Raw genomic sequence first — 12,999 nt, forward strand, 5'->3', positions numbered from 1 at the left:
AAAAACCATATGATTATCTCAATAGATGTAGGAAAAGTTTTTGACAAAATAAAACATCCATTCATATGAAAAATACTATAAAATGGGAATAAATGGAACATTCCTTAAAATGATGAAGAGCATCTATCTAAAACCATTAGCAAATATTATTTTTAATGTGTATAAGCTAGAAGCCTTCCTAGTAAGATCAGGAGTGAAGCAAGGAAGCCCATTACCAATACTACAATTCAGTTTTATACTAGAAATGCTAGCAATAGCAATAAAAGAAAAATAAATTTAAGGAATTAGAATAGGCAATATGGAAATAAGGCTATCCTTTTGTATATGACATGATGGATAGTATAATTAGAGAATCCTGGAGAATCAACAACAAAAAAGTCAAAACAATTAACTTTACCAAAATTGCTGGATATTAAATAAAAACATTAGCATTTCTTTATACTACCAATAAAGTCCAACACTAAGGGATAGAAAGAGAAATATCATCTAAAATAACTAGACAAAAATACCTGGTCATCTACGTGCCAACACAAATCCAGGAATTATATGATCACAACTATAAAACACTTTGAACATAAAGTCAGATTTTTTAAAAAAGCTTATGGGGGCTGAGATGAGATACTAGAAATGGCAATTATATCTAATTTTAAATTATTCAGTGCCATACCAATCAAACTACCCAAAATAATTTCATAGAGCATAAAAATAATAATAAAATTCATATGGAAGAATAATTAGCCAAGAAAATCAAGGGAATTAATGAAAACAAATATTAAGAAAGGTAGCTAAATAGTTCAGCATCTAGAACTGTATTATAAAGAGGCAACCATCAAAATAATCTGGTACCAGTTAAGAAATAGAGTAGTGAAACAATGGAATATATAAAGTACTCAACACGCAATAATAAATGACCATAGTAACATAATATTTGAAAAATCCAAAGATTTAAGCTTTTGGAAGAAGAACTCACTGTTTGATAAAAAAAACTGCTTGAGGAAACAGGAAAACAATATGACAATAACTAGGCATAGACCAACTCATCACACCATATCCCAATATAAAATCAAAATGGATACATGATTTGGAGATAAAGGTTGATGCCATAAACAAATAGGGGAGCATAGAAAGTTCATCTGTCATATCTATGGACGAGGGAAGAATTTATGTCCAAACATGATGTAACAGAAAGAACATTACAAGATGTGAAATAGTTATTATGGACCAAATTAAATTAACAAGTTTACCAATGAAAAAATTCAAACTATCTTCAGTTGTATGAAAAACATGCTCCAAATCACAATATATTAAAATGCAAATTTTAAAAATTATGACATATCACCTCACACCTATTACCTATGGATAATGAGACAAAAAAAGGAAAATGATAAATGTTGGAAGGGATGTGGGAAAACTGAAGCACTAATACACTGTTGGCAGAGCTGTGAACTTATATAACCATTCTGAAGAACAATTTGAAACCAAAACCATATATAAATTATATAAATAAATAAAATTCCATATACCCTTTAATCCAGCAATACTACCACTAATATTTATAACTGCTTTTTCTGTGGTGGCAAAGAATTAGAAAATGAAGAGATGTCCATCAATTGGGGAACAGTTAAGTTGTGGTGTATGATTGTAATGGAACACTATTACGGCGTGAAAAATGATAAACAAGACAATCACAAAAGAACCTGCAAAGATTTATATGAAGTGATGAAAAGGGAAGTAAGCAGAACCAGGAGAACCTTGACACAGTAACAGCAACAAAATATGATAGTCAACTGTGAGTAACTTAACTATTATCTGCAAGGCAAAGTCCAGGACAACTCTAAGGGATTCATGAGTCATCACCAAAGAAGGAATTGGCAGACTCTGAATGAAGATTGAAACATAGCATTCTTCCCTTTATTTCCTCTGTGAATTTTTCTCTAGTGTAACCAATATGTTTCTCATTTCATAACATGATGAACATGCAAATATGTATTGCATGAGAATACATGAACAACCTATACTGTATTACTTGCCATTTTGAGATAAGGGCAGAGGTGGAAGGGAGAGAGAGAACATGGATCACAAAGTGTTAGAAAACTATTATTAAAAGTCATATTGACTTATAATGTGGAAATAAATTAAGATAAAAAAGAAGTGAATAATGATCATTGAAGCAGAAAGGTGGTATAGTGAATAGGGTGCCAGACCCAGTCAGGAAGATCTGAATTCAAATCAAACCCATTTGCTACAAGAAGAAGGATCAGCCATAGTCTCTGAACTTCTGCTCAGGAAACCTAGTGAGAGAGGATGATCAATGCTGAGGATAGAACTTTTGATGATTTTACCTGTAGCCATCGATTGTGGAAATCTCTTTGGCAGGCAAGAAGTGAGGACAGGAGGTATTGAGAGGAAAATAAGGACTGAAACTTCAACACAATTTCGTAAAGTAAGTCCCTGTATGGGATTGAGGTACTTTGATTTGGATAGCATATTGTGTATGTTTCCCACAAGTCATGCATTAATAACATGTTGAATGTATAATTATATTTTTGAAATATGAGTTGATTATTTATGGGAACCTCAAAGTAAATCTCTTTTTTTGTAAAATGAAGAAAATCTTGCAGTATAAAGAAATTCCCATTTATTTACTCGCTTTGTTTCCAATATGTCTAGATCTTACTTTGATAAATTAAGATGTGCCAGTGGGAATAAACTTAAGTGTCTGAATTTCATTAAATAATTTTAATATATTTAAAGATATAGGTCTGTACTAAAAGGACATTTACTCTTTTCTTCATAGATAAAAAATTACTTCCAGGAAGGTAAAATGCAAAAGGCTAATTGGATATATATATATATATATATATAATATGTAACTTCTAATATTTACTCAGGTCATATAACAAAATTGAGATTTTGGTGATAGATGGTGTAAAATGTTGGTCTAAGCCTAATTTTTATCATTCTGTTATCCAGTTTTTTTCTTTTCTTCTCTTGGAAGTCTTTCCAAAGTGATGCATAGTATAAGGTTTATTAAGATCTTGGTTATTGTGTTCATTTGGGAAATGGAGACTTTGCAGTGGGACTTAATTTTTATTTGTTTTATACACAGAGAGATATCTTTTGGTATGAGTATTCTGCAGTTTATATATATGTAAATATATGTGACCCTCCATTTCCTTTTTTCATGACTTTGTACTGGCCACATCCTTTTTCAAGAATTGACTCAAGCCAGGCCTTTGCCTCACATGTACTGGTTGTCTCCCTTGTTAGAATGTAAGCTCCTAGAGAATAGGGATTATTTAAATACTTGTATGTTAATTCCAAGCAGCCAATCCAACAACTGACAAATAGAAGACACTTAATAAATGCTTGTTGATTTAAAAATATATTTTTCAGTAGACATAGCTATGAAATATACCTGATTAAGGGCTTTCCATTGATATCTGAAAATATCAATATTATTGTGTAAATACAGCATACTAATACATTATTATTAGAGTTGTTCATTGTTCCAAGCATTATGGAAAGAAATTTGCTATAATGTTAAATAATTCAAATATTTTTGAAACCAGATATCCCATTGTTACATATAAACTACTAAAGAGTTCATTGATCGAAAAGTTCCATATAACCCACATAATATAATCAACATATTTTAGTGGCAATGACCCAGAAAAAATAAAAGTTTATCAGTTGGGAAATGGCTAAGCAATTGTAACACATGAATAGAATGCAATATTACTAAACTTTAAGAAATGATGAATGTGGGGGATACAGAAAACCATGAGAAGAATTATTAGAACTTGTGCAAATGGAAGCAGGAAGAACCAGGAAAAAGTTCAATAAATGACTTTAACAATGGAAATAGAAAGAACAGCAACAACAAACATTTAATGTGAAAGACAGGAAATTATAGTAATCCACTCTGGCTCCAAAGAAGAAAGAAGATGATGCAGCTTGTTTCCTTCAACGAAGAGGTGGGGGACCTGATTGTAGAACATTGCATTATACTGTCAGACACAGTTAAAGTAATTAGTTTTGCTAAATTGCTTTTCCCCCTTCAATTGTCTTAAAATTTTTTATTATAAGGGATGGCTTTCTGGAAAAGGGAAGGAAGAAGAAGGGTAGGGGTGAGCAATAAGTCTGTAATATCACTAAAAGTGAAAGGAAAAGAAAGTCTTCATTTCTAGGCCTTTTCTCTATGACCTCTTAGCATCACAAAGTGAGGGTTGGAAGAGACCCTAGACATTATTATTCAAGCCAAAATCCTCATTTTGCAGAGAAGAAAACAAATTCTCAGAGAGAAGGAACTTGCCCCGGGTTACACAGCAAGTCAACTACAGAACAGAAGTAGGATGAATCTCCTCAATATGCTATCTACACCACAGTTGCCTCCTAAAAGAAGTCTACCCAACTCCCTTAGCAGTAACTAACTCAGGATTTCAATTTCAGATTATTACTTACCTAAGATTCTTTATGTACATGTTCCAGAATTGAGGAGATTTTTGAATGGATGAAGTGGAGATACCATCGTACAGTGAAAGTACCCAGAGAATTTGCAGTCAAAGGACCTCAGTTTTCATTCCAACTCTGCTATTTATTCCCCAGGCTACCTCAAGTGGGTTACTTCTCTTTACATTTACATTTACATAAGGACATTTACCTTAAATGTAAAATAAGGGCTGTTTGAACTATATGATCTGTCTCTTCTAGTTCTTTAAAAATATCCAAACTCCTTTAACTTCTACTAAAATGATGGATGCCACAAGCAGAAAGAAAAAGAGATGTTAGTTTATTCCCTGCAGGGATGAGCTTTTGTCTTTTCTGTTCAAACCAATAAATCAATAGATTTCATCCCCTGATACTTAAAGAACCAGGAAACCCCATTCACAGAAGTTGTTGTCTGCATATATATCATATTTGCCTTGATAGAATTAAAATCTTGTTCATAATCAGCTGCTTTTCATTGATATTTAGAACTCAGGATAAAGTTAGCCCCAAAATACTATTCTGAGTTATGCTCATCTGTGTTTCAAAGTTAAAAGTACAACTGGGGATAATTGGTTCGATCAGGGATTACTAATGAGTTGTGGATGTTTTTGTTCAAATCATTAAGATTGGTAGAATTAGCTCATTAGGACATGAGGCTGTTTTGCTACAAGCTACTTTTTCTCACTGACTGCTTAGTGAACAAAGTCCAGAGTTGGCTTTGGAATTTCAAACCAAAGTCATAGGGAGAAAAAGATCATCAGGGTATTTCTTTACTATGTGGTTTAATAGAAAGAGGACTGTACTGGGAATCAGAAGCCCTGAGTTCAAGTCACAGCTCTGCCACTTACTAGCAGGGCTGAAAACCTTGGGCAAATCCTTTCATCTCTTAATTTCCCAATTTGTAAAATGGGAAATATAACAATTAAACTTCTCTGCTCACAGTGTTGTTGAGAAGATCAAACTAGGGAACAGATTCTTGATATGTCACTTCACTTTATTCCTACTGGGCCCTACAAATTTCATCCTGGGACCCTACACTTCTAATTTTAAGAGCTTACTTTGCTCTAGGAAAAACCATCAAATTAACATTACCATTCCTGCAGTCAATCAAATAACTGTATATAACATCTCTGTAAGCTCTTAGACCAAAATACCCTTACACTGACCTCTACTCCCCTCTAAATACTGTCATATATTAGGATATATGTTCCTTGAGGGCATATTCTATCTTGGTTTTTTTTTTGTATTTGTATAAATTGTTATCATATAATTATTTTCATTCATTCATATATTTACTCTATACTTGTCAAGTATCATATAAGCTATTAATATTAATTTGATATCTTGCCTCTGTTATCTCCAGCACTCCCCACACTTAGTCATTCAAAGGTAATCATTAGTGGACTGAAATATAGCTCCCATGCTCTGGCTAGGACTTCCAGATTCATTAAAAATTATTGCTTTGGGTAGTTCAATTTGTTATAGTTATGTTATTTCTATATTCATCCCATGCCAATTAATATAGTGTTTCTTCTACTATAGTATTTCAGAGCCAGAAAAGACCTAGAAGACATTTCAGAGGTCATCCATCTGCTCCAAACACATCTCTTTTTTGACAGATAAGGAAACTGGAGACCAGATGCTATAAATGACTTGTCTAGGCTCACCCACCTAGGAGAGCTAATATAGTAGTAGAACTATAGAATTTAGATAGGAACTTGGATCTCCTGACTCTTCAATCTGCTCTTACTATTCTAAAACTCTGTACTTCATCAAGATCTTCAGAGAAATTACAGGTTCTTAGGGTTAAATACCTAATAGAGCAACTAGCCATTTTCTAAGCCTGTGGAATAGAACACATATCTTGGTTATTTTTTAAAGAGTAAAGGAGAAATAGCAGTTGTTCTGAAAATCTTGGCTTCAAAGAAATCTATCTCACCAGTTTAAGAGAATGCAGTTTTCAAACAGTTCCTATTCTATGAAGTCCCAAGCTCCTTAATGTCAATCCAGGAGTTTACATGACCATCAGAAATAAAAGGTGAAATTAGCTTCATTAGTACTGCTTGTGTATAGCTACCAAGGTCAGTAGACACTGGGCCAGAAATCCCTGTTGTAGGATGTTATGCTTTTTGTGCAACTCAAATATAGTCAAAGGACATGATCATCTATCTGATGATTGTCTTAAAAGCCAGAGGTTTTTGCACCAGATGTGGAAATGAATTCTCTCTCTCTGTCTCTCTCTCTTTCTGTCTCTCTGTCTCTCTCTCTCTGTCTCTCTCTCTCTCTCTCTGTCTCTCTCTCTCTCTCTCTCTCTCTCTCACACACACACACACACACACACAAACACACACCATATCATCATCATCATCATCATCATCATCATCATCATCTTGAAGAAGAAAATGATGGAAATGCCAAACATGAGTTAAGGACATAAAAATTCCACTGGTGAGCTAGAACTCTCTATGCTTTAGCAGAATAGCATAGATTTAGAGCTATAATGTGTCCAATTCAGTGCCACATCTGCATAATTCTTTATGTGACAGTGAACCCTGAAGCAATAAAACTAGGTCCCAATTAGTGTGAATAATGAATCCCACAAAGTGGTCACATGTATTCAAATTCATATTATTTGGAATTATAATATACAAAATATGGTGATTGGTTCCAGCCCAATGGAAATATGTAGTTCAAATTCAAATAGAACTACTTTAGGGAAATCATTATTTGTACTAATCGGGACTTAGCTATAATCAGTCCCTAGTGTTTACACACTAATCCTTTCAGAATCAGATTCTATCAGCTTGTTTATTCCCATTCTTGGAAACTGATATAACACACATGAGATAGTGAAAAAGAACAGAATCAAAGGATTTGGGTTTGAATACTGGCTCTACTACTACCTATATGAAAGATACTTTCTTTTTCTGGACCTCAGTTTCCTCATCTGTAAAATGAGAGAAATGAATTCAATGACTTCTAAAGTTCCTACCAATTCTCAATTTATGACTCTATGATTAAAAATTAATCTATTAATAATAAACATGCACATGAATTTGACCATTGTCTTTGCATCAACTAAAAACCTTCCTAAAGTAAAAGAGAAGAATACAAAGGGAATAAGTATTTATTAAATACCTGTTATGTATAGATTTTGCTTCATTCCCATATATAACTAGCTTTGTATATACGTTTACAGAATGTCTCCCCCATTAGATCATAAGTTTTTTTGGGGGTAATTCTTTTGCCTCTTTCTGCATCCCTAGCATTTGGCATAAAGTAGGTACTTAATAAATATTTATCAATTGATTTACATGTGTCAACAATTATTGTGGGATCTTATAGACATTATCTTCACTGATCCTCATAACAACTGTATAAACTGTGATAAGTTGGTGTAAACTCCTTTGTTTGTTTCTACCCAGTATTCGGACACTAAGGAAAGATTGCCCCTTAGGAGGCTACAAGTGTCACATATCAGTAAAAATGTCCATTAAATTCAAGAGCAAGGTATCTTCATCATAATGACATTACCTTATCCAAAATTTTTCCTCTAAATAGAAAGAAAGTAACTCTCTATTCTTTCTATATCCATTAATATAAGGAAATTCAGAAGAAAGACTTTAGTTGCCTGAATGGCTGCACTGTTACTATTTTACAGAAAACATAAGGTATACAAAACCAGAATGGACAAAATGGTAAATCCATCAGATAGACTATTTTTGGTAAAAGACTCATATAAACATTCAGTGAGGAAATATGAACATAAACTTGGAAAGAGAATTTCAGATTACTCAGCCCTGCATTCCATGGGGCATTCTGGTCATACATAATTCCTGAGAGATCAAACCAAAGGGTCAAAAGGGTAGTAAACTCAAGGTAATGCAACATCCTGACATCCAGAGATTCAACATATCTTTCCCAAGCACCCAATTTTTCATCATTTTCATCCAATAAGAATCCAATTAAGCAAAGCAAAAAATGCTAACAGTCTTTATTTGATCAGTCTGTAATCACAGCCTTTTAATGCCTGTTCTTAAGGTGAGAAAGATGGGGAGAAAACACATCTAAAGATTTGGTGAATGCAGTAAGATCAGATGGAAAGTTCTCTTCTTATTGCCAGTGAATGAGACTAGTGTTAAAACTAAAGAAGGGGGAAGAGAAGGGATTTCCTTGCATCTGGGAGAGTTCATCACCCTCTCCGGCTGCTGGGAATAAATACTCAGGGTGAATTTCATCCCTGACCAAGAAAGAATTTAAGAAGAAGACACTTTATTTCTATGCCAATGCACAACAAATGGAAAGTATTACTTAAAGTTTCCTGGAAGAAGGGATAAGATCCTCTGGATATTGTGTCCTGGATGTTTAGCAGCCAAAGGGGGACAGGGTAGGGAATAAACAATGTTTCTGTGATTCTACTGGAGTTTTGAAAATATGACAAATCCTGAAAGTTCATTCAGCTCTAACAGTTAATTTCCTATTATTGTACATTTTTAAAAGTCAGAAGCAAGCCACAGGTAGAGAGGGAGCACTGAGGCAACAGAAAACATTGCAGGGGTAGTTGTTACATTTCCAAGAAGCAAAAAATCCAGTTCTGGGAAGCCTGATGAGGGTATGCTGCCTAATGGGGGAGAACACACAGGTGGTGGGATGTGTCTTAACATGTGTTTGGTAATCTGAGATTGATCAGCTTTGCTGTAATACAATTGCTGAGAAAACCCCAGGAACTCATCTAAGAAAGATGGAAAGAGTAGTAGCTCAGTGCAACCTAAGTGAATCAGGAGGTTAGCAGTGAATTAGATACAATTGACTTTCTGGCTTTGGTGTACAATTTAAGAAACTAGAAGGAGACCAACCCCAGATATATGACTTGTTCATCTCCCTAAGAAAAGGTTTCCTAGATACTGCACTGAGTTGTGCCAAAGGTCATCAAAAAGCTCATCTTTCTCTTCAAATATTATCTTCTTTTTCTTCCTATCTGTCTTTTATTTAGACTACTGCACAAGAATTCCACAATGAACTTCACAGACTTCCAAAGTCCACAGACAGGGGTAGCCATCCAGTAGTGTTGTTCCCATTCTGGCAACAGTTTTCCTTGCTGAAAAATATCTCTACTTTGACCCTCCCCCACCCCCCAAATCCTATCTCACAGGGATTTTTGCCACAGTAACAGCAAAGACACACAGATGAAGATACAGGCACAATAGCAGGGAACTATTTCATTTCCATCTCCAAGATGGTGAAGATGGACGAATGAAGGATAGAGAAGTATTGATGAGCTTAGAAGTAAAAACAATTTTTAAACATTACTGTAAAATCGCAGATGTCCAGGGATGCAGACTGAGACCAAATCTATAATTCTGAAATAAAAACCTTCATTTCCCTGTGATCACCCAAGGAAGGGCGCAGTAGGGCAGACACCAGCCAACCCAGTGCGCTAAAATCCGAGTTGGTTCAGTATCTCCAAGTGTCTTGGGGAAGCAGGGGCAGCTGGAAGCAGCCACACTGTTCTATCTCCTTAGCTATTATAGAGCACCTACATCTGCCAACCTTGGAGAGCCCCTAGCCAAGACAAGGATGTGCTGAATGCAGCCAGCAAAACTCTAGTCCTGACTCAGTTTACCCCTGAGCGCTTACACACACACACACACACACACACACACACACACACACACACACACACACATGCCTACATATAGGAGCTCAGGAGCCAGGGTTCCAGGGAAAACAGAGACTGCACAGGATGCTAAATAATCATCTAAATGCCCCAAAGGTAGAAAGCAGGAGCCTAAGGGGCGCTCTGGGGCCAGTACTGGTAAGGATATAAAGAAAGTTGAGACCTAGACCCAGATTTCGTCCATCCCTATTCCCTACCCACGTTTGTGAGATACTTACACAAAGACTCCAAAGAGGAGTACTCGAACCCCGATCTCGATGGCCAGATCCCGCATGGTGAGTAGATATACTGAACCGGTCCCAAGCAGTGCGCCCCTTTCCCTCAGATGAACCTCACGCCACGCCGCCCCTCTCTTTAAAAGAGACCAGTCCGGTCTGAGACTCAGACGCACCACAGACTTGGATGGGGGGGAGGGCGGGAACGCGAGGGCGGGAGGGGAAAGGGGGCAGGGCTCAGCCTAAACCAGCGGTCCCCCAAAGGGCCCCCAGCGAGGAGAGCTGCCCCCGTCCCTCCTCCTCGCCCATTTCCCCGCGGCGGACCTAGGCGCCTCTGGAGCCACAGCTGGAGGCACCGCTGGAAGCTGCTTGGAGAGGCAGGCGCTCTCCCAGGTAGCGGAGCTACTTGCGGCGCCGCCGCGGTCCCTGCTGCTGCTGCTGCTGTTCCCTCTGGCTCTTGATTCGCCTGTGCCCAAGCGCGGAGACCAGAGGGGGAGGGATGCTTCTCCCCCGCCGTCAATTGGAAAAATAACTTCGTGTCTTCCGCATCTGTGATTTCTTTATCTGGAGAGGGGAAAATCCAGGGATGCCCGCTGTCTCCAGAGCCTTTGACAGTCTTTTCCCTGGCTACTTTGGTTAGCTGCTCTGTGCTCCTCTTCAGCGAAGCAAATAAAGCTCTCTTCTCTCTGCCTGTTTCTCTTAAATGATGAGAGAGACACAGAGACACAAACTGAGACACAGAGAGCTTTGTATTACATCTATTATATATTAATAGTCGCATATAATATATGGTTTATTTCAGTTGCTTTTACATTGTGTCAGTTCTGCACTCAGACCTTACATTTCACCTCTTTTTTGTATTAAGAATTTCATCCAAGATCATCTTTCCAAAAAACTACTCTTTGCCTCCTTTCTTGGACTTTCCATAATATACCAAAATGAGAAGGGGGAATGGCATAAAAGCCTTTGCTTGAAGATGATAAAATTAAAAAAAAAATACCATTCCCCTCTGGACTCCTACTCCTCCAGTTCTCAGACTCACAATTTTCAGGTGTGTATTTTTTTTTCTTTCTTTCCCCTCCTCAGCGAGAAAGGGAATTTCTCAGACTCTCCAAAGAAGGAGGTCCCATCTCAAACACAAGGCACTAGCCAAAGCTTAGTGGCTTTGAAATTTAGTTTATTTGGTTTGGATTCACTGGTGATTGAAAATTGGAGAGTCTGTCACCAACTTAAGAGAGTCCTGAAGCTCTTTCTTTGATGAACTTTGAAGAATATCTGACCTCTTTTATTTGCATTGGCCAGGCCATATTCCCAGAATGGAAGCTTAAATTCCTATCAACTTTAAGGTAGCTCATTAAAAGAGCACAAAAAAAGGGACCAGGCTTCTAACCCCTGCTCTTCCTTTAACTAAGTGTGGGAACTTAAGTGTTTTCCCATCTCTGAGCTTCAGTTTCCGCTGTAAAATGAGGATATTGTATTTGATGGTCTTTAAAGACTCAAGCCTAACATTCTGTGATTCTTTCCATTGGAATTATATACTTTTCACTTTACTATAAATACTGAACCAAGTATAAAAGTTAATATTAATCTAAAACTAATGTGATTTTAAAAAAAACAGACCAACTATTTTCATTGAGTATTTACCATGGGCAAGGACAAGGTAACTTGTATGCTGTGAGTAAGTGCAAAGGCAAAAGTACCAAAGATATATAAACCCAAGGAACTTGGCAATCTATCGAAAGGGAAAATAACCTCTCTCTCTCTCTCTCTCTCTCTCTCTCTCTCTCTCTCTCTCTCTCTCTCTCTCTCTCTCTCTCTCTCTCTCTCTCTCTATTTCTCTCTCTCTCCCCCCTCTCTCTCTCCTCCTTTTCTCTCTTGTTCTCCCTACCTCATACACACATCACACTGTGCAAGCAATGTGTATTATATCAAATAATTGGTACAAAGAGTTCTGCAATTATTCTGGGAGTTTAGGAAAACTATAGTCTAGTCTCAGCTCTGCCACTAATATGCTGTATTACCTTTGGCAAGTGACTCTCTGAATCAAATCATTTTTTCATTTTAAAGAATTGGAATAGATGGTATCTCTGGGGCCTTCCAGCTTGAAAGGGCTGTGGTTCCTTATATTCAAAGAAGGAATAGATAGCTTCAGGTGTGGGTGGTATTTAACATCTGATTACTCCTCTCCTGAACTAATTATGATAATTTTCATACTGGCATTCCTTTCTTCTCTCTCCCCTCCAATGTTTTCAATCCATGTTATATGTACTATCATATTAAACTTCCTACAGCACAACTTCAATCATACTATCCTTCTGCATAAAAGCCTTCAAGCCTGGCATTCAAGTCCCTCAATAATACTGCCTCAACCCTTCTTTGCAGCCTTACCTACTACTCTTCTTCTTCACTCACCTCACCGCCCCCACTCCAGTAATATTGAAGTACTATCTATCCTCCAAATACACCTACACTTTCCTACCATCCTTTTGTATCTTTGTTTCAGAATCCTTCCATCCTTCAAGAGGCAAATGCCATCTCCTTCCATAAATCTGTGATGCCTTCCAAAAAAGAAATATTTTCTTTCTCTTTTCTAAATAGTCTTAGAATGTTTTAATT

The 12,999-nt window shown here is 36.7% G+C and overlaps 1 protein-coding gene across 2 annotated transcripts in view; it reads right to left on the reverse strand.

The window, feature by feature from the left end:
• The window catches only part of PLPP4 (phospholipid phosphatase 4), a 214,206-nt gene extending 203,115 nt beyond the window's left edge, over positions 1–11,091 (reverse strand). The window contains exon 1 of one of the 2 annotated variants that reach the window (XM_001376673.5): positions 10,387–11,091. In XM_001376673.5, the coding sequence (XP_001376710.3) occupies positions 10,387–10,442 (56 nt within the window). In that variant the 5' untranslated portion in view covers positions 10,443–11,091. The remainder of the gene's footprint in view (positions 1–10,386) is intronic. The other variant, XM_007478903.3, reaches the window with a different exon arrangement.
• Between the last annotated feature and the right edge of the window lie 1,908 nt (positions 11,092–12,999).

The sequence above is a fragment of the Monodelphis domestica genome, chromosome 1 (genome assembly GCF_027887165.1).
Source record: "Monodelphis domestica isolate mMonDom1 chromosome 1, mMonDom1.pri, whole genome shotgun sequence".
Lineage (NCBI taxonomy): Eukaryota > Metazoa > Chordata > Mammalia > Didelphimorphia > Didelphidae > Monodelphis > Monodelphis domestica.